At 38.4% G+C, this 22,009-nt stretch overlaps 2 protein-coding genes across 4 annotated transcripts in view; both read right to left on the bottom strand.

The window, feature by feature from the left end:
* LOC119893498 (1-phosphatidylinositol 4,5-bisphosphate phosphodiesterase gamma-2-like) overlaps positions 1-6,058 on the bottom strand; it is a 32,182-nt gene extending 26,124 nt beyond the window's left edge. Inside the window, exon 1 of the mRNA XM_038705706.1 lies at positions 5,859-6,058. The gene's annotated coding sequence lies outside the window, so the exon portion shown is untranslated. The remainder of the gene's footprint in view (positions 1-5,858) is intronic.
* A 1,381-nt stretch (positions 6,059-7,439) lies between these two features.
* meak7 (MTOR associated protein, eak-7 homolog) lies at positions 7,440-18,961 on the bottom strand. 3 transcript variants are annotated; one of them, XM_038705074.1, is made up of 9 exons: positions 18,896-18,961; positions 17,620-17,796; positions 17,030-17,296; positions 16,778-16,922; positions 16,480-16,691; positions 12,890-13,076; positions 10,533-10,651; positions 9,760-9,936; positions 7,440-9,112 (listed from the first exon to the last, which is right to left on the bottom strand). In XM_038705074.1, the coding sequence occupies exons 2-9, from the start codon at positions 17,788-17,790 to the stop codon at positions 8,984-8,986; spliced, it is 1,407 nt and encodes a 468-aa protein (XP_038561002.1). In that variant the 5' UTR covers positions 17,791-17,796; positions 18,896-18,961; the 3' UTR covers positions 7,440-8,983. The 3 variants fall into 3 exon arrangements, with proteins under 3 accessions (XP_038561002.1, XP_038561001.1, XP_038561003.1); XM_038705073.1 differs by having other exon boundaries at positions 17,620-18,948; XM_038705075.1 differs by having other exon boundaries at positions 17,593-18,947.
* Positions 18,962-22,009: the final 3,048 nt, after the last annotated feature.

Raw genomic sequence — 22,009 nt, 5'->3', positions numbered from 1 at the left:
AATTGTGCTTTATCTATCTCTTGCTCTACATTCTGAGCCACAGACGGCCCCTCACATACATCCACATTTCTTTGTCAGATTGTGGTGTCATCTTCCATCTTCCTGGCTAAAATGAATCCAGCCCGTTCTTTATTGGACTCTATTGTGTTTTGTGCACTGCTGACACTGCAAGCAAATGGTTTTATGTGGCTGTTTTCTTGCCACCTATGGTCTTGCTAAAACTGAGTTAAGCAAGCAATAAAGTAAATTATAGACCGATGCCACGTGAAAATTACAAGATAGGTATGTTATTTTGAACCATCATCAGAATTTCAGCAGTTTAGACAAATTTTGTGTATTCTTGTTCTGCTGTTAATTAGTATTAATTAGTAGTTGGCTTTAAATTGAGTACATGATCTTAGTAGTAGAATGACACCACATTGTAACCACTTGGCATTACTGTCTTGAGATGAGGCAAGACCAGAAGTATGAAAAGTTCACCATACATTTTTTAAGACATTGCAAGGTTTATGATGTGTCTAACTGCACACAGTGACATTGCTGCATTTGGTAAATCATGCAAATCTTGCACAAGATGATATGCTGCCCCCTAGTTGTTTGGAGCATGTGGTCATGAATTACACATTGTACCTTTAATTCCGCCAGTAACTGGATGACAAACCAAAATTTAATTTTTGGCTTCGGGTTTATGTGCTTTCTTCAAAGAGGAGTCTGAAACGTTACCCTGTCAAAGATTGTTTATGAGGTAAAAAAAAAAAAAGTATCACATTCTCCCAGTTAAGCCTTTATTTATTTCATATTAATAATTTAAGATGATCAACGTAACAGTTTTGAATCAGGACAGCATTTGGATCAAGAAACTCATGGAAAATTAGTTGTGCCAAATTTAGACAGATGCATTTTGGTCAATATAAGTATTGAATTGGACTCGGAGTGGGATGAAAAACACTAGATTGTGCATTTTCCACAATAGGCTACAACTCAATAGCGTCTTTCATTAGACACTTTCTGCCTCCTAAATGCCCATTTCTTTCATACCCCACACCTCCAGCTTGTAACGGCTTTCTGTTATAGATTTGACGCCTCAAGTCCAATCCGTGACAAACCTGTTTCAAACAGACTAGGAATATGTAGTGCAGTGAGAGCGTTCATTAGAAATAGTGTGTGCCCATACAGTACTTGTGGATTTAAGAGTAGTGTTGAACCTGGTATGCCATAATACCTAATATTTAACTTGCAAATGAACACAGAGATATGAAAACACAACAGTGCCACAGGAGGAGTTCTGTTGAATTCAATTAAACTAAACTCTGAAATATCAATAACAAGGTACTGTGGAGAGTTTCTTAGTATGTGTCTACACGGAAAAAGAAATAATAACAAATAGAAATCCCATGAGCTTGTGCATTTAATTGTTTGGCACCGGGACCCCATTGTTTCGTATCAAGATTGAAAAGAAATGTGTTAGTGTGTATACTTTAGGTGCAGAAAGGCTTCAGAAATTTTTTTTGATTCTCATCATTAAAATAGGGTTAAGAATGATTTCCTTCCTAATATTAATAAATGTGAAACTACATGTTTATCGTGTAAATATCCATTGTCAGCCTTCATTTACACTAATGCATATATTAAAAAACCTAAACATTACATAAAACACAAAAACTAAAAAGCGTTCTTTAGTGTTCTGAAGTGAAATTAATGATCAACTGACATTATGACACAACTATTCCCCTGTTTTCCCTGCTGAAACCTTTACCCCTGTGAAGGGACTGTCCCTACTGGGATCACTGCAAACTTATTTACAATAGAAATTTCCTCATACTTACACAGCAGTAATACAGTATAAAACAAATACTGTGCCATATTTGTTCATGGTAGGCATGCACAAATACACCATCTTCAGGGAAACCCGTGTTCATATGAATCGAGGATGTGACGATCCACTGTGCTGAATTTTAATTTTCGCTCTGTTGGTGTGACATTCCTTAGATACACACTCACAAATACTCACCAAATGAATGCATACATGTATTTACACAAATACTTGCACTTACAAACTCTTTGGTTAAGCCAAATTACATCAATGTCATGTTCCCATGACATTGATGTAATTTGGCTTGTTTTGCTTTTTTAAACTGCACTTCGTGTCAGATTGCACACTCACCAGGTTAAATCTGCATTAATTGCATAAGATGCAACAGAGGAAGTATTTTTCTTAAATTAAGCCATTGTAAAAAAGGATGATAAATAATGGATGATACAGTAGTTTAAGTAACAATGGAGTTGGTGAAGGAAAGGCTATACCAAAGGTACTTTTACCACAGTTCACTGAGTGCTACCCCACTAAAATGTTTTAATGTGATTTTAGATTAAAGTTGAAAGTAAGTGTTTAACACAGATTTAAGCAGGGGACGAAGTAACAATTTACATTTACCTACTCTTATTAGCATTGAAGAGTACAAAAATGCGCAGCAAATGCATTAAAATTAAAGAATATGTAATTTTGTACCTTGGCATATTTTAAGGCTACAATGAGGAACACAATTGCATATTTAGAATTGACAATCAGTTGTCTGCACAGGCTGGAAAGTACTGTCTACAAAAATGAAATTTGGTTTGGATATTACCCTCAGTGGTATGACGTTGTTCCACTACACTGATATTTAATTACATTTTTACACAAGTACTTTTACTTTAGTAAAATGTCTTTTAAGCTGGGTAGGCAATTTATTATAGAATTTTTTGTTGGATTTGTTGAAATTCTCTATATCCTGAAAGCAATCAATAAACTAAATGTATCTGTGACTGTGACTGTAATAAGCAAAGGAAAAGGAATAATAGGAACATTCTGACAAATTGGCTGTACAAACTCTCTTTGTACTTGCTAGATATTAACATTGAATAAAATTATAATGTATCATGCGGAAGTGTGACTTGTAAACCAACAGCAATTATCTCCCCACTTTATTTCTCTACTTTTCTTTTTAGCCTCTTTTAGCCCGTTGTTTTTGTTTCTATGGCACATTTACTCTCAGCACTCTACAACCATCAGCATTGTTTCCAGCAGCAACATGCAGAGACTGCCTGCACAGCAACAAATGGCAGAGGGGCAAAATAAAAAAAACTATAGCTAGTGAAGAAAATCAAACAATTTACAGCTAAGAGCCAGGTGTTTTCAGAAATTGGAAGAGTCATTAATCAGGTGAAACGTGACTGAATGAATGAATACTATATTGCTCTTTGCCTACTGCATGTGTAAGTAGGTCACTAGCTACTGTTAGTGATACCAACATTATGAGGCGATAAATGTGTCAGGGATTGTGTGTCTGCCGGTTTGTTGTGGAATTCTGCCTTCTAATGGCCAAAAGGTTCATAATACAGCTTTAACAGAATTCTAATGGCAAGTTCACCTGCAAATTAAAGCAGAGGTCATATTCCCCCAGTTTCACCAAACACCTCACTGCAGGCTAACACTAGACAAGCTAGTTCCAATAACACATGTGGAAATGATCTATACATTGCCACTGGATGAACAGCTCTACCTCCAAGAGTTTGAAGACATACTGTGTGTGTGTGTATATATGTGTGTGTGTATATATATATATGTATATGTGTGTGTATATATGTGTGTGTATATATATATATATATATATATATATATATATATATATATATATATATATATATATATATATATATGTATATATATATATATATATATATATATATATATTATATTATATATATATATTATATTACATATTCTTATTTTTTTCTTCACTTCATACCATAACAACAATGTACAGCACTCTGTAATAACAATGTCAATCCACATAAACCCTACCACCTCAGGCTTCTAAAGTCTCCTATAAGTACAATTTGTACACAAGTATAACAATTTATACAGTAACATACAGGCTTTAAAAGTCAGTGCTCAGCTTCAATCGGTAATGTTGAGGACCACATACCAAGCCAGAAATCTTGGTGTAGTCATGGACTCAGACCTGAATTTGAGCCACATTAAGACAATAACAAAGTCAGCCTACTATCACCTGAAGAATATTTCATGGGTTAAAGGACTTATGTCTCAGCAGGACCTGGAAAAACTTGTTCATGCATTTATCTTTAGTCGACTTGACTACTGTAACAGTGTCCTTACAGGACTCCCTAAGAAATCCATCAGACAGCTGCAGCTGATTCAGAACGCTGCTGCTCGAGTCCTCACTAAGACCAAGAAAGTGATTGCTCCAGTTTTGAGGTCTTTACATTGGCTTCCTGTATGTCAAAGAATTGATTTCAAAATCCTGCTGTTAGTTTATAAAGCACTAAATGGTTTAGGGCCAAAATACATTTCTGATCTTCTGCTTTGTTCTTCTGAACCATCCAGACCTCTCAGGTCGTCTGGGGCAGGTCTGCTTTCTGTCCCCAGAGTCAAAACTAAACAAGGAGAAGCAGTGTTCAGTTTTTATGGTCCATATATCTGGAACAAACCCAGAAACCTGGAGGTCTGCTGAAACTGTCAGTTCTTTTAAATTGTCTTTTTTACACGGCATTGTGACTTTTACTGTCCTGTTTTACCCTGTTTTTATTTCCTATTTAACTCTATAAAATATATTTTATCCTGTTTTTATTTCTTTTTATTTTCTGTGTTTTCAGTTTCCCTATGTTGCTTTTATGTTTGATGTAAAGCACTTTGAATTGCCTTGTTGTTGAAATGTGCATCCAAATAAACTTGCCTTGCCTAGGCCTAGGCTATGTTCCTGACAAAAGTCTTTTCCCTGGACCTCTGTTTGTGTCAAAGTACAAGCACTAATGTAGCCTGGAGTTAATTAGTAAGTACCCCCAAACCTAACAAAAAAGGGAACAATGTAATTTACATATAGCCTATATATAGCCTATCCTCTTTTCGTTATTGTGTGTACCCCTCCAGTGTTGGTAAGTAGCATTATTTTGAAATAAATCACAGTAGCCTTCTACAACTCATTACCCCATCTCCCCCCAAAACATCCAGCTTTGTTGTCCATTATTGATCATTCTGTGTGCCACCTGTTAGATCAGGTAGGCTACTTGGTAGTTAAAAAACCTACAGTAAAATCTTTAAAATCCTTCCAAAAGCCAGCCTGTTGCTCAGTAGGTCATACTGGGCCTATCATTTAATATAGTCTACCTGTTATAGTTCCAAAATTCCTACAGGATGGATTATTTTTAGGGTCCCATTGTACCCTAACTTCACATTGTGTTCCTTTGTAGTCATATCTATTGGTACTGTAGCCTACTGGTATGTTAACACATTTAATTAAATTTATGCTGTAGGTAGTGCAACTTAGGCTTTTCTTTAGAAAGCGTCCCCAAATCAACAATTTAGGCGGTCCCTTTGGATTCACATCATCATTTTTGTTCAAATCATAATAATAATATAAACAGCCAAATAATAAATAAAAAAATTTCTTTATAACTTTGTATATGGTGACACAAGGATTGGCAAAAGCTACATAATTGTGTCACCATAACTTACTGCACTTGGTTCTGCTGTAGGCCTATAAACCTATTATTTTTTAACAGCCTACTCCAGAGCCACCTGTATAACCCAGTAACCATACTCATTACTCAGCTATAACAAAGGACAATCTAAATTCAATGGAGAATGCAGCACACCGGTTTCTGTCTGTGTGCAGCCGGGGTGCCCGGTCTGACAAGGTTCGGGACTGACTCCGCTGTGAGCTGCAGCCTGGTCACACATCTGCAGCCCGGCAGATATGCTGCCAGTAAAAAGCGGATTTCCCCTCGTCTAACTTAACTCTGTCAAACCACGGGCAGTTAACGGGATTAAAAAGAGTGTAGGAAAGTTGAAGACTTACCTTACAAGTGAAATCGATTATATTCAGCTCGACACCGTGGCCCGCTTGTTTTCTATCTGATCATGATTTGAAAGTTATGAAATGAAGCTGGAGAGGATGTAGAGTGTTGACAAAAAAGGCCAGACGCAAAACGGTCAGTTCCTCTATCTGTGTGTACAAGGAAGTAAAAGTTAACTTGCATTACATTGCAACAAGCATAGCCCACAAGTTATAAAAAAAAAAAAAAAAGGGCCGGAAGCAAGGACGGTAGGCTATCTATGCAAACTACCCAAGTCCCATCGGAAGAGAGGACATGTGAGCGCTTTGACCTGCCAGGATGTGGGGGAAAATATTTCTTTAAATAAATGTTTGGGACCGAGCTATATAAATGAAAGACGAGTGAAAATCTGCTCAAAGTCCCTTCTCATGCTGAGGGAAGCTCGAGGACGCGGCGAAAGATGCGCCACCTCAAACCCAAGACAGAACTAGATTAGAGATGGCTCTTAAAGCGGGCAAGGACTCCGAATTATCCGTTAAGGTGGTCCGGAGGGTCCTTAGAGGACTAAGAATTATTCTATTCACTTGAAACAATCCCAGAAAACACGGAAGAATATGTTTTTGGTCTAATCTGTTATAGGTGCAATATTCAGATCCATATACTATGAAGTACTACCACCAAGGACTTATCATTATTATTATTACTTGTAATGCTGCAGAATGGTCCCTTTCTGAGTTTTATTATTATAGGCCTATATTATATTTTGGAATGCTATTTTAGTTTTTGATTAAATGTAATTAGATACATTCCACCACTGTCTGCTCTCTGTTTGCCAGTACTTTAACAGGACCACAAAACAAAAATGGTGGGGATCCACTGCTTTAGAATTTGATTATAGAACCGTTGGGGGTCTCTGACATGTGAAAAGGTTGAGAAAGATTTTGAAAAACATCAACTAAGACTGAAATCACGTAAAGGTTGAGCAAACCCAACCACTGAAGATAATGGAAAATATAGCCCCATCACTGGAACTATGCAAATATGTGCATGAATGGCAGAAAAAGGAAGAGGGAAATAAAGTCATTTTAAATGGAAAAATATATAGTTATGTAATGCATGAAATCTGTGAATTGGTCTTCCATTGTTTTACGGCTTACAGTATATTCTTAACAACAAGATGGTAGCTATGTCATAGGCTTGTAAAGAACTGTGAACTACCCTAACCTGTATGAAAGATGCTATATAAGTAAAGTTTGACTGATTTATTGATTGATTGTTTGAATGATATAAGGAACAAAGGGTGACAATCCACATACACATGTTGTTTTAAACAGCATTTTATCAAGCTGGGGGCGGTTGTAATAAAGACCATATAATGACATTATCCTGAGGCTCAAAATATCTTCATTCCGGAGAATAAACTAATACTTTAAAATACTTTACATACACAAATATGAAGACAGAATTCTTTCTGTAACCATGTCCTTCATGTCACTGTGTGAATTGCTGTAAGATTATAGAACAGATTTGCATGTGTAACTTGCCTCAGTAATTTGCATGATAGCAGAACAGAAGCGGAGGAGGGGGGAATGAACAGAGTTGCCTTTCAATCTCTGAGGAGGTGTTTATATTGGTACACTCAAGATGTCAAAGTGCAGATTTTGACATTTATATTTACGACAGCAGTTTACAAAGTCAGAGATAATCAAATGAAGACACACAAGTAAAAGTAGGTGCAACCTCCAGGCGCCCTCTTACTTTAATACAATAATGTATTCACTACACACACACACACACACACACACACACAGAATCTCCTACATCAACTTCAAACACTATATTCTATGAAATTATAGTAAGAGGCATGTTTCTAAATGTACAACATTACAAAATGACCATACAACGGCATGTCTGTTAATTCATTAGTTGTTGTCGTGCTACACCTGGTGCTACAGGTGCATCTTGCTTTAAGTCACTTTGAAGCTCAACACTGCTCTTCTACTGGAGTTTAATGAAATTAACACCTACCAATGCCACTTCGCCTGATGTTTTACAGTATTTTCAAAAATCATGGACTTAAAAATAAAAAAAACAACATAATGCACAGTATCACATCTGCATGGACGATCCAGGTCTATTATCATAAAACATTTGACATCGAATGTCTGCGTCATGATGTGGGTGGACAAGCCACTGACGCCGATCGAAAAAGAAATAAAACAAAATTAAAAGAAATCCTGAGGCGCATCAAGTCTGGATAAATGAGCAGCCAGAAGAAGCTTCTCTTGTACTTCTGAAGCGTATCCATAGCGTTCAGTTTGAGAAGGGATGAAGTATTTAGAATCCATGGTACTTCAACAGTCAATATATCTTCTTGCATTCGAAACGTCTCAGATAGTTAAACCACTTATGAAGGATCTTGACATGTTCACACATAAATAGAATGGCTCAGAAGAAGAACCATCTAGAGAGAGACTGACTAACAGGCTCGTGTCAGATAATGTCTCCTAAATTTACAGCTTTTTTAATCCTGTAATAAATAATCTGTCACACAACAATTCACTTATACTTTTATTAAAATGGGTTGACGATCTACTTCAAACCCAGACCTTCAGGAAAATAGCAAGCATTTTTTTTACATATTTTACTATACACAATTATTAATGGTGTAACTTATTGTTTTGTTGTGCTCCCTTTCTTCAACCTAATACTTCAGGTAGTGCTAGATATATCGATGCATTCTGGCTGACTGAGGCTACTTCTGGTGAAGACACTAATTCTGCTGCCTCTTCTCTCTCTTGTGATATTTCTAAAATATTCATTGAAATACCAGTGTATCTTGGTAGAAAAAACAACACAGCCATGACAAATTGGAATATAATTTCCACGACAGTCCCCTTCAAACCGAAGATGAAAGCTGGCTTGAAGCACACTATCGGCCATCAGTTGTGTGTGAAAGGGTAAGATCAGATTTTACATATCAGCTGCCTTTTGACCTAGTTAAGCTTTGTTACTTGGTTTATGTTTTGATAACATCTTCCACAGTTAACGCTGTCTTTAACATATTGAAGACAAGTCTTAAAGTCTTGTAAAGACTTGTGTCAGTGCCAGGTGGTGAGATTGTTTTTGTCTATCGCCCAGTTGCCCCTCACTGCTCCTGGTCCTCCTCCGGTTCCCTGAGGCCTTGACTGTGCATAGTCTTCCCTGCAATCTCCATCATGGCCTGGATTTCCGGATCCACATCCAGGATACTTTTCTTGGCCTCTCCCTCCTCGCCCTGAAACACAAAACATACAGAAATACCACCGCTTTAATTTTTGACATTTTAAAGGAAACAGCTGCATAACATAAAAAGCAGGAATATAAATGAGGTTCTCTATTTGTGGTACAGTTGCTACAGTTAATTACATGCATGATGTGCATTTACATTCGGGAGTATTAAGAGTATGGTCTAGATGCAGATGCTCTGTATGAAAAGTGCAAGGAGATAACTTCTGTTATGAATTGGTGCTATATAAATAAAAATGAATTAAACAGAATGTTCAATGTCCTCTGCCTAACTTTTAAAACTGCCATAATTCTACTGGATGGATTTCAGCGTGTGACAAGTTGTAATTGCAATGCCCCAACTCTTAAGCAGGAGTTCTCAAGAAGCACTTAAATTCAGCACCATTTCACATCTGAAGAAGAAGAAAAAAACAGACTTGAAAGTTATGTACCTGCATACAAATATGACTGTATAGAAATAAAAGGCATGAAAATGCAACACCTGTGGCTGCGCCTACATCTGTCTCCCTCTTTCATTCCCACATCTTTCTTCCACCCCATTCAACTGAAGAATTGGAAACCCACTCCCTCTGTGCCTACTATCAAATAAAGGCAAAAAAAGAACAGAAAAAAGAAAACAAGAGCAAGTACTCTGACCTCCGGTTCTGGGGGTTTTCCGACCGCCCACACTTCCATTGAGTCCAGGGTGAAGTCCTCCTCTCCAGAGAGTTGAGGGCTGCCGTAGGTGGTGCACTTGGGCCGTGCGCGGCTATGACCACGGCCAAAATCACTGTCCAGCCATAGGCCAAAGTAGCCATGCTGACCGCCCATACCCTAATGAAGGCCAGAAAACACACTCTAAGGGACACAGTGGGAATGCAGACAACCATGTAAATGTATTTTTCCCTAAAGAGGAAACAATATTTCTTCTATTTAATACCACAAACATTCTGTGAAATCAAACTTACAGTAAAATTGGAGCATTCTGATGCCAAAAAATGCTGCAAATGACACTGATGAGAGCAGAGTTGCAGGCTGCTCATCGGTGATAATTCTGTGCAAGTTTGTCAATACAATCAGACACAGTTATTTATCCATTGTGAATAAAACATTCTGATTACAGCATAAAGCATTTTAGCTGATTATTACAACACCACTTGGCTGAACTTTACCCTTTTTGTTCACTGTTTTTTATATTGCTGTTCTCCTACTGTGACAAGTGAATGCGTAGGTTATACATTAAATACCGGATGTAATAAATATCACTGGATCGGCACTGGTTGGCTGTTGGCGGTTTTTATCTGTCCCCTAAATCAGAAACCTTGTAAAATGACACAACCCAATCCGGCATCTACAAAACAATATTTAGATTAAAGGATTTATATTTTAAGCTCGGTCAGTTCTCCTCTGTTAAACTAGTGCAGCCTCACCAGTCCGTTGGGCATGGTCTGCTGGTTCTGGTTGAGGTACATGAAATGTTGGTTGTATCCTGTTGCTGTATAAACTCTCAGTCTGGGGAACACAGTGAACAGGAAGCATCTGGAGTCACCTGCACACACACACAAATATACAAATTCTGAAGATCAGAGCGAAAAATCAAGTGACAGCCCACAGTATTCAAACAAGTAGTATTACTTCCTCAATATGCCCTTTTTTTTAATCAGTATCAGTCTTGATATTAAAGCACTGGGGTCTCAACGCTAATGTGATGGTATTTTTCTATCACAGCATTATGGATTTAGAAGTCTAAATTCACGGTTATCTATCAGAGACAACACACTTGACTCCTGTGAGGTCTATGAAGCGTTGTCATCATGAGGTATAAGTTATTGTTCAAATCACCTCTGTTCTTTATTCAGCAGTACAGAATCACTCAAACACTCCAACTGCTGTTAAATTTGAATTCAGCTGTAAATTTTGATAACTCAGGTAGTTTTATGTGTGTTTTACAATAGTTTTCACAACATTAAAAAATGAAGTGACATTTACATGAACAACATGTTTTCAAACATACAAAACCTAAATAAATAAGCAATAAACACATAACTGAATCACAGTATCACATTTTCTGATTCTGCATATTCCTACTTTCCAGCAGTCTGAAACTGTGACCTTAGCAGGCAAAGCAAAAAATCTAAATCCAGCTCACTGAAATGCTGACCTCAGCCCACAATACAGTCTGCTCTTTCAGATAGATCAGTTTTGATGATGTCACCCCTATTAGAGAACTACAGAAATGTATAAATATAATTTAAACAGGCGAGTTATATGAAAATTCCCCCACACAGTGTTCATGGATGGGGAAATTAGATATAGACACCACACCCTTTTTCTATCAGGCTGTAAATATATTAATTCATCTGTAAAGTTGGGCATTTTAACATGGTGCTCTATGGAAATTAACTTGATTTTGAAGCCAGCCTCAAGCGGCCATTCGAGGAACTGAAGGTCTTGACACTATCAGATACGGTGGGGAGAACAAGTATTTGATACACTGCCCAATCCTCCATACAGACCATCTCCAGATCCTTCAGGTTTCGGGGCTGTCGCTGGGCAATATGGACTTTCAGGTCCATCCAAAGATTTTCTATTGGGTTCAGGTCTGGAGACTGGCTAGGCCACTCCAGGACCTTCAGATGCTTCTTACGGAGCTACTCCTTAGTTGCCCTGGCTGTGTGTTTCGGGTCATTGTCATGCTGGAAGACCCAGCCACGACCCATCTTCAATGCTCTAACTGAGGGAAGGAGGTTGTTGGCCAAGATCTCGCGATACATGGCCCCATCCATCCTCCCCTCAATACGGTGCAGTCGTCCTGTCCCCTTTGCAGAAAAGCAAAGTCTGTTTGACTGAGTGTGTGGACAGGTGTCTTTTATACAGGTAATGAGTTCAGACAAGTGCAGTTAATACAGGTAATGAGTGGAGAACAGGAGGGCTACTTAAAGAAGAACTAACAGGTCTGTCAGAGCCATAATTCTTACTGGTTGGTAGGTGATCAAATACTTATGTCATGCAATAAAATGCAAATTCATTATTTGTGATCATGTGATTTTCTGGATTTTTGTTTTAGATTCCGTCTCTCACAGTTAAAGTGTACCTATGATAAAAATGACAGACCTCTACATGCTTTGTAAGTAGGAAAACCTGCAAAAACTGCAGTGTATCAAATATTTGTTCTCCTCACTGTACTTTATATTCAGATATTCCAGTGCCAGTGCATTGATAATGTGCCCACTAGAAGACGGATGCACCTAAGTGTAACTGAGCCATCATTAATATCATTCATTTGACCTGTGTCTTCCCTGGGCAATAAATGTCTGCTGTGAAAAATGTCTTTAGGAGAAATAAACTGAAGAAATTATTTCATGTCTGACGCTTGGACAAAATTTTTCTTAACCCAAAGGCCAATGCAGATGTATTATGTCAACATGGTGGCAAATTAATTAAAAGTATGAAGGTGCACTTTTGGTTGGTAACTCTCGATATCAAGCTATCATTGGTTAGCTGTTGCCTAACCATAGCTTGTGTTAGGAGAAGCTTAGTTTCCTAGGTATCAGCTATACCAATAATGACAATAATCAAAACTAAAACTATACTATAACTTTGTGTTTGTTTTATTAAAATACATGTTATATTTTGTACCAAGCATAGTATTTCAAACACTGGGTAACACTGGGTCGCTTGCTCTGTACAATTGTTGAAGGCAGCTGATAAACCAGAGATGGCATTCATCAAATGGCAAATTACATCTAAGTCCAGAAGTCATGCAATATGACAATGCTTCTCTCACCCTGGAACTGAGGTTTGACCTCCCAGGCGTGGGAGGCAAAGCCCCCAAACACATGTCCCTTTGTGTCTTTAATGAGTAGCAGGGTGGGCCCACGCTTGGTCAGGCCGGCCACCATCCTGGTGAAGCTCTCCCCATGCAGCCGTGTGGAAAACACAAGTCTCCAGGGGGCACTGTAGCTGTCTGGCAACTGGAGAGATTAACAGTGTGGTCAAAACTAGGAATAACAGTAAAACTCATTTACCACCTGATAATAATGAAGTTAAACATTAATATTATGACTTGATTAATTATGTGCAGGTTTACTTTTATTGTTACTGAGGGGGTGATAGTGACGTCTGATGAGCTGTCTTAAGTTATAATAAAACTAGATGACAATAAGGCAGGTGGAACTGATCACATTGCTGAACAACCTGTTCCTCTGCCACTGGGTTTCTAGTTCATGCAATTCAACCTGATTCAATGCTCTCAGTGCTGTTAGTTCCCCCCCAAAAAGGGAATGGTTTTGCAGGTGGCGGCCACAGAAAATTGTTCACTCCTTATCTTTCCTGGCTGATTGTTCTCTAATATTGCATTTTGCTAGTGTCCTTGTCACTACTGGTAGCATGAGGTGGTACCTCCAGCCCATGCAGGTTGCACAGCTGGACCAACTCCTCCAGGAGGGCACATCCAAACGTGTTGTAGCAAGGTTTGCTGTGTCTTCCAGCACAGTTTCAATAACATGGAGGAGATACCGAAGATGGGCCACTACCCTAATAGAGCTGCTCCTTCGTGTAAGGAGGAAAAGCAGAAGCACTGCCAGAGCCTTACAAAATGAACTCCAGCAGGCTACTGGTGTGCATGTTTCTGACCAAGCTGTCAGAAACAGACTCGCCATTTACAGACTTGCGAGCTGTAAATGTTGCCGGTTTGTGTGTAATTTTATTATTTATTTAGTAGGTTAGCTAACTTGGAGTTAGCATATTGCACGGCTAATGTGGCTAACAGGTTTGGAGATGTTGGACTAATGTTGTTGTAGGTACCAAATCCGTGCTGCCTGCAGGATCCCTATTAACAGGCACATTTGTGGTAACCTTCTTTGACAGACAGGACCACTTTTGCGCATGTGCAGAACGGATCCGGCAGGCAGTACGGATTGGGCACTACAGATGTAACGTAATATTCAGGGACAGTCAAGAGAAACTGTGTGAAAGGTAAACCTCATTTTACGCTCACTAAATAATGAGCCTAGTATGTTGCATTCCATGTTGCTTTCTGTGGAACTTCAGTCATTCGTAAAATCAGAGACGTTTTCGAGTCTGTTCTTCATCAAACGAACTATAATAGACAAATACACTCTCAAATATTATTCCCAAATTGGCATATTTATTAAATTATCTCAATACTGAAAATCCTACTCTGAAATAGTACATGTGAACCTCTTCACAAATAACCTCTAAAAAGTAAGTACAAGTCAGGGGTTAGGTGTGCCTCTTTCCATACAATACACCTGAAAAATGTTGGTTACGGACACTCATCTATTCACAAGCTGATGTGAACCATCCCTCATCACACGTGTTTTCAGAGTGCTTCAGATGAAGCAGAATGGCAAAAAAGGTTTTAAAAAGAACCCATGGGTTACTGTCTAAAACAGTAACAAAAAAAGCACTTTGGTTAAGGTTAGGGAAAGATACAGTTCTGCCTGCAAACAGGGAGCTGCGCTGGTGGGGGTGTGTTGCTTTTAGGTACATGGGAAACTTGAAACACTATCCAGAAGTCCATTTTGAACAACAGATCCACGAATTAAAAGGATACTTAGATGCCAAAAAACAGAACAGAGGGTTATAATAGGGCTGTACTTCCTTTACTGTATCTTCCACCACAATGTTATGGCATATGAGGTGGTGGTATACTTGCTGGTTTTGATGTCAGTAATGCGGTTAGGCAGGGTAGGATATTATTAGACGACTAAGCCTAGTGGGCTGGAAGGTCATTCTTTCTTTCTTGCATTTCCATTCTTTTATTTTAACTTTTTCTGTTGTCTCTTTCTTTCTTCTTACTTATATTGCCTTCAATAAAAAGTAAGAAAATGTTACACAGCATCCGTTCAATCCCCAAATAATCATTGCTTAATTTGTGCCGGAGCTAGCTGGAGCGCCACTCCAGTACCTCTGAGTTTAAGCCTTTTGCGCTCTGGCACCTCTAAAGTACAGTCCGTCACTGCACTGCCATTCTACACAAATAAAATCTTGTTGTTGTTGTTATTACATTCATGCCAGTAAAGCTAATTTGAATTATTAATAAAAATAGCCATCATCACTTTTCATCTTCGGAGACCAGACTTGATAACCCTCCCTTTTTCACTGCCATCTCCAGGCTCAGCAGTGTGTTTAATGTTACGGAAGAGTTTGGCAGTTCTAATGATTAAACTGTAGTGTCAGAAATGGTTAAACCAGTTAAACCAGAGGGGACTTGTGAATAACACGTTTATTCACAAGTCCCCTCTGGTTTAACCATTTCTGACAGTAGTCAGTCATTTCTGATAGTGTTAGATTAAAACAAGTTACAAAGTGCTTTAACAAGTGTAAAGACAATAATACCCAAGAGACAATAATACAAAAACAATACAAAATAAGAGAATAAAGATTTAGATTAATAAATAAAGATAAACAATAAAGATTTAATGTTCATTAGTAGTAGTACTCTGTAATTTATAATAAATCAGATATTTAAAATGTTTTCTGTAGTTTTATACATTTGACTCTTATTTATTAAAACTTTAATATACTTTGTTGTACTTTTGTACTATTTAGAACAATAACAAAGTTTATTTTTAAACTGCATTATGTCACGGTATCTTGGCATGGTCTCAATATAACAAATGTTAGGGATAATTGTTGTTTATGTTATGCGTATATAGCAAATAATGGTTTCTGTTCGTCCTTTAAAAGAATGTGCAGGTAGGCTACGCAATGTGTTTAAATAATTAATTATTTGATCATAAAACATTAATTATTTATTTTCAGTGGGCGGAACATTTCAAAAGGTCCGACCGACATCTATTTATTTACAAATTAAGCACTGCAAATGATGTATACTGGAACTAGAGCTGCAATGATTAACCAATAACTTGTCAACTATTAAATTAATAACCAACTATTTTGCAAATTGATTAATCTGTTTGAGTCATTTTTTAAGAAACAAAAGAAAATTTTCTGATTCCGGCTTCTTAAATGTGATTTTTTTTTTCCTTCTCTAGGACATTAAAATGAATGTTTTTTGGGTTGTGGACAAAACAAGACATTTGTGGACGTATGCTAACTGCCATTTTTCACCATTTTCTGACATTGGTCCATAGACCAAACAATTAATCAAGGAAATAATCAACAATGAAAATGATGGTTGAAGTTGCAGTCCTAACATGGGGACAATGCTCCTGATGGTGGTGCTACAACGAGTGTCTAAATGTTTTTAATTTTTTAACTTTTAAACATTAAAAAAATCAGTTAATCTATGGTTTTGAACTTTCACCAAAAGTGTGGTCAAACCAAAGAAAGTAAACAACTTTTGGTCCAACTCTACCAACATGATGATGTATACATTTTTATTCTGACCTGTGGTGTCAGAAACATGAGGGTGGGAAGGTCCAGTAGACACCTCAGCTCTTTCCAGGGAGTCTCCCTGCAGGGGGGCAGCAGGGTGGAGGCCCACCGGCCACTCAGGGACACATTTAGGCCCTCAGCTACCAGCATCTCCAAGTACAACGATACCTGGGAGACCCTGAAGATCCAGTCCTCCAGACAGGCAACATCACAACCTCCCTGATCTGAGGAGTAAAACAGGGTGAAGAAAGGAGAGCAGAGGAGAGGGGGGAGCATCTACAGTCACGTTTCCTTGCTGTCACCTGTTTACCTGAGGGTTTGAGTTCAGAACACATCTGCTCTGCCAGGAGTTTCACACCCAGGGAGCAATCACCCATTCTCTCTGGTTTCCAGCCCTGCAGACGCCCTCTGCTGAGAAGAATCTGAACCACAGCAGAAATCAGGTCCTGTAGGAACTATGGAGAAAGGGGAAAAAGCCGGAGAAGTGAAAAGGTAGGGTTGTGTCAACAGAAAAAGTAGATAAGAAGTGAAATACCACTATTTAATTTTACCCTCTACTCACCTCAGCTACCTGTTCACATGTGACAACCGCTGCTGATTCTCCCACTCCATTCTGGGACATGGCCATGGCGAGAGGAGCCCGTTCTTCTGCAGTGCCTCGCAGGGTGTCTGCTAGGAAGATGACCAATTGCTCTCGACCTACCCCAGAGACAGCAGAGGTTCTGGTCTTCCCAGAAACTGCAGGTGCTGCCGGTCCAGGGTCGATTTGACACATGCACTGGTAGACCCTTCTCACCATGGAGTCTGGGGCCAGGCTGCCCATTGAAGACTAGGAGAGACAAAAGGAGGGGTTGATGATCCACAGACAAACCCTGGCAGAAACTACCTTTCCCTGACAGATGCACTGATATAATACATTGGATTATAACATATGCTCAGCGGAACAACAGCATAAAATATATTCAAAGTTAAAGAAACACAGTATATTTCTATATATTTATAAACCGTCTGTAGGTATAGGATTAAAGTAATCTGTGATACTACATCAAACTAGAAAGAAGAATAACTCTATCTAAATAAATAGAGAATAGTTTTATCTGGTTATGCATTAACTTGTAATCTCACATTGACAATATGTGTTCACAGTCACACCTGCAGCATCTCAAGCGTTAGAGTCTTCCCCGCTGGTGTTTTCCCCTGAGCTCCTGAAGGGCCCCCAGCACCACCCTGGAGCCTATCGAAAACCCCCTCAACCACAGGCCGCTCTTCAGGGCGGAAGCGGGCCAGCCGCTTCTGCACGACCACACTCTCTGTGTTACCCATGTTGCTCTGCAGTCCGACACAGTATGGCAGGACACACACACCAGTCATTATGTTTAAATACAGTCAGCTACAATTAAAGGAGAAACCCACCCTAAAACAAATACTATATTGTGCTATACTGCTTTCAGACAGTATATTCAAAGTGAGATACTACTAATGGAACTCACATTGTCAGGCCTTAAAATTAAGATATCATGAATCACTTTGAGTTTGACACTCAGTTAGTGACTGACTTTGTTGGCTCATAGAGGTTTGACATATCATTTCCAACTGAATACAGCAGATTGTCAAAATGTCCTGTCGTCTCTACTGAACTGATTCATTTTTCAGAATCTAGGGCAGTGGCTCCCAACCATTTCTGGAATGACCCCTTAAAATGAAGCAATGTCAACTTGTGACCCCCCCATCACAGGTTATTGCTTCAGTGTATCTTTTCCAATAGTGTAATTTTTATAGGTTGAAGAGAGGAAGGTTCAGTGTTTAACAAGGAAATATATTTTTTAATCAATCAGTTTTATTTTTTAAAAACATCTGTGCCTGTGTCTTTCTTTTCTTAATTCTTGTGACCCCTCAGATGTATCGTGTGACCCCGTGGAGGGTCCCAAATCGGGAACCAGTGATCAGGGGAGTAAGTTAGCTTCGGCACCTGTTTCATTTCATCTGCTGCCTGAACAGTGTATTTTTATAGTAACGATGTATCTCAACTCTATTCTAGGGCTCACCCACAACTTAAATTCTGTAAGTCGTCCACGACAATTGTTTTGCAATGTTGTGTTAAATTACATTTTGCCAAGTGTTGCTGCACCCTGTTTTGTTTAAGATCCGTCCCATTCTACGCGATGTTGACCCTTGCTAATAATCAATGAAACATTTTAAATCAGAATTTAATAATACAGCTAGCCTACAGATGGTAAATAACAAAACATTTTCGTCTTAAGGACCTGGATTGATTAGCTAACGCTAGCTAGCACGTTCCTTCGTTTGTATCTCCTACGCAAATGGCTGCAGACAAAATGAAACACTTTGTCACTTACGTAATGTATGTCATACTATATGTTCTCAAAGCTAGGCAACTTAACTCGAAAAGGGTCTGTGTGCCGCTAACCTTTTAAAGACCAACAGCTAAGCTTTCCATCGTGCATGTAGTGACAGCCAAATGTAAACTTCCTGGTGCTGACGCAGATTGGAGCCAATCACAAGAGCCAATCGTTCACCTGCTTCATTGTGACTGGTCCATGACATCGGGAGGCGGGAACAATAGACCGTTGTCTAGTAGGGGTATGTTCATAAACACACTAGGTGGTATTTGTTTGTTTGTTTGTTTGTTTAGACGTAGCTAATTTAATTATTGGTGCCCGTGCAGCATTAAACCACAAAGTCAGACATCCAGGCACTGAACAGAAAGGCACACAGACAGTAATTAGGCTTTCATTGTCATGAAATGCATGAATTCATAGAGAGCAGTCTTACTAATAATTAAAATTATTAGTTAGAGCTTAAAGAAATTGGAACTTTACTCGTTTGTATTACCAGTATCTTATCACAGTACACACTGATACTTTAAACTATTGGAAGTAACATTTAGGAAATTAATTATTTTATAGGTTTTATAGGCCTTACATTCTTAAGGCATTAATCACACTGAAGGGAAGTGTTAGTGGCTAGTCCAGCACTGACTTCCCACCTTTTTGCCATCAACATATTCATATGGGTTTCCAGAAAATAAATCTAAACAGATTGCGATGACATCACTGACCTTCCCTTACCTAATTAGGCCTATATATTTGATCCCATTAACTCATTGCGCGTGCAAACACACAAATTATATACGCAAACTAAACTACAAATGTAGAAAACCTCCTACAGTAAAATGAGGAGGAAGTGTAATTTCAGAGTCCTATCCCCACTTTCACCAGTTGAGGCTGCACAGGAGTAACTGAAGAGAGGCAGAGCCCTCTGAGGAAACAGCAGGCAGTTGAAAAACGCCTTTTAAGGGCATGAGGCTGACTGTGTGAGCGCACTGGGCTGGGTGTGTTGCGTTGTAATTAAGTGTTGTAGGACAGTGGACGCACCGCCGAATGTGTAGGTGAGATGCAGCCATCTGCCCACGTCAAGTAGCCTAAACAGATTGATGTAAACAGGATACCATTGATGAATCATTAACTGCTAGTCTAGACCCTACAAACAGTGAGTCAATGTATCAGTTTCAACAGTGCTGAATCACCAACATTGTAAGGTGTTCTCCCTGTTCTTACTGTATGTAGGCCTATAAGCGTGTTGAAACTTATGTAGCTTAGCGGTGGGCAACTTGTTCCTACAGAGTCTCCAACTCACCAGTGCTACAAGCTGAGAATGGTGGAAGGTACTTATTTAAGTATTTCCATTTTATACAACTTTATTGTTCTACTCCACTACATCTCACTTTTTAATCCACTACATTTGTCTGACAGCTTTAGTTACTTTTCAGATTACACACTGTCACATCCTTCCTGTCCAGTGAAAAGCATTTATCTCCAAATTTGGTGGTTTTGAATATCAATGTTTCTAATAAACAGAAGGATGAAGTGTTCTTTTATGGGCTTAGGAAATTATCCTACAACACGCTAAGCTAAATTAAGTATATATATATATATGAAAAAAACTTTGATCAACTGGAAAATGCGTCATCACAAAGCTTAAAACAAGACTGTTTTTCTGAGCTCATGAAAATTTGACTTTTTTGAGGTACATGGTTCTCACCGTACAGCGATGGTACAAACATGTGATGATCTTACAGAATATGATGCATTGCTGTAGATTAAACTACCCAACAATGTATCAAGTAGCTACAATGAACACAACTACAGCAGTAAAATGCAACATACACATTAATGCAGCAGTAATCAGCAGCAGTAAAAAAAAACATCATATAGGGCCACCTGTTGTCCCCATGTTCAATACCTGCTGCTACACTACTTATTAATAGTCATATTTTTTAGTATTGACACTGCCATTACTTTTACTTTACATCTGTATGGGGAACTTGCATTGTGCTACTGTGTGTTCGGAGGTGCCATAGTGGCCAAGTGTTTGCTCATGTTGGGAATTGTTGGGTCTACAGTCTAGATCTGCTCTATATGAAAAGTGCAATTAGATTACTTCTGTCATGAAATGGCGCCATACAAATAAACATAAAATAAATAGTAAAACACTGACAGGGACCAGAATGAATACTTTTACTTTTGATACTTTATGTACATTTTGCTTGATACTTTTACTTAAGAAAGCTTTTGAATGCAGGAGTTTTACTTGTAGTGGAGTATTTTCACTTCTTCCACCACTGTAAGCTGAGACATTTAAGGAGTGCTGCAGGCACTGAAGCATTTAATCCCTGCCAGATCATCATGTAAACACACAGGATATAAGTAAATGATCAAACTCTTTGCACTGATGCTACTCAGTTTAAATAAAATCCTTATGACTGCAGAGTCTGCAATATGATGCAAGATGTTACTGTTAGTATTGATGAATTCTAGTAGAGGTTTGTCTTGTTATATTCAAGCTAAAAGTAAAAAAGCATTGTGTAGTACATAGGCCTATTGGCAGTATTTTGAAAGGACTTAATATGATATGATAAATTGTGCTCATGCACAAGCAAAACATTTGCTCCTTGTGAGATTAAAAATATGTAAACAAAATCAGAGAGGGAGAGATTCAAAATAAGACCCAAAATAACTCCACCTTTTAGTTCCAATTATAAGTGGTTGAAACTGAGAAGGTGAGTGCAAATGTATCTGCAAGTCACAGAGAAAGGTCATTATAAAAGTGAAAGAACTGAACATAAATGTACAGTTCAGCTGCTGCTTCCCAGTTTACACTTTCTTTACAAACTCATGTTGACCTTAAATGTTTTTTTCCAAAATGTTGGAATGATAATACCTTAACAGATTTAATCCATACATTTAACCACTTTCCAATGCCCAGACACTGCACAGCAGGTCATAATACTATGAGACGGGATTTTACAACTTTTGCATCATAGAGTGATAATTTATGTTTTGTGACATCACTGCAATTACCAGGGAAGTAACTCAATGAGGAGAGATCAGTGTGTAACAATTTTTACTGACATAGCAAGTAAAGATTATAAATAGCAGGCGTTCGCCCATTAAGGTGGATTATGAAAGAAAAGATCTTCCTTATTCAAAGTTGGAGTTTACATTACAAAGTAATCTACCCA

Source organism: Micropterus salmoides, unplaced genomic scaffold (genome assembly GCF_014851395.1).
Source record: "Micropterus salmoides isolate LMB-PRFRI ecotype aquatic unplaced genomic scaffold, ASM1485139v1 Ms_hic_scaffold_8, whole genome shotgun sequence".
NCBI classification, from domain to species: Eukaryota; Metazoa; Chordata; class Actinopteri; order Centrarchiformes; family Centrarchidae; genus Micropterus; species Micropterus salmoides.
The sequence above is the reverse complement of the archived record's forward strand: the minus strand, read 5'-3'. Positions and strand labels throughout refer to the sequence as shown.

Excerpts from the sequence above, each read along its gene's own strand:
- meak7 (XM_038705073.1), bottom strand. The coding sequence starts at position 17,838 with ATGACTGGTGTGTGTGTCCTGCCATACTGTGTCGGACTGCAGAGCAAC. Across the intron at positions 16,692-16,777 it reads TTCTGAACTCAAACCCTCAG|ATCAGGGAGGTTGTGATGTT; the intron begins GTAAACAGGTGA and ends TTTACTCCTCAG. Across the intron at positions 9,937-10,532 it reads AGACCATGCCCAACGGACTG|GGTATGGGCGGTCAGCATGG; the intron begins GTGAGGCTGCAC and ends GGCCTTCATTAG.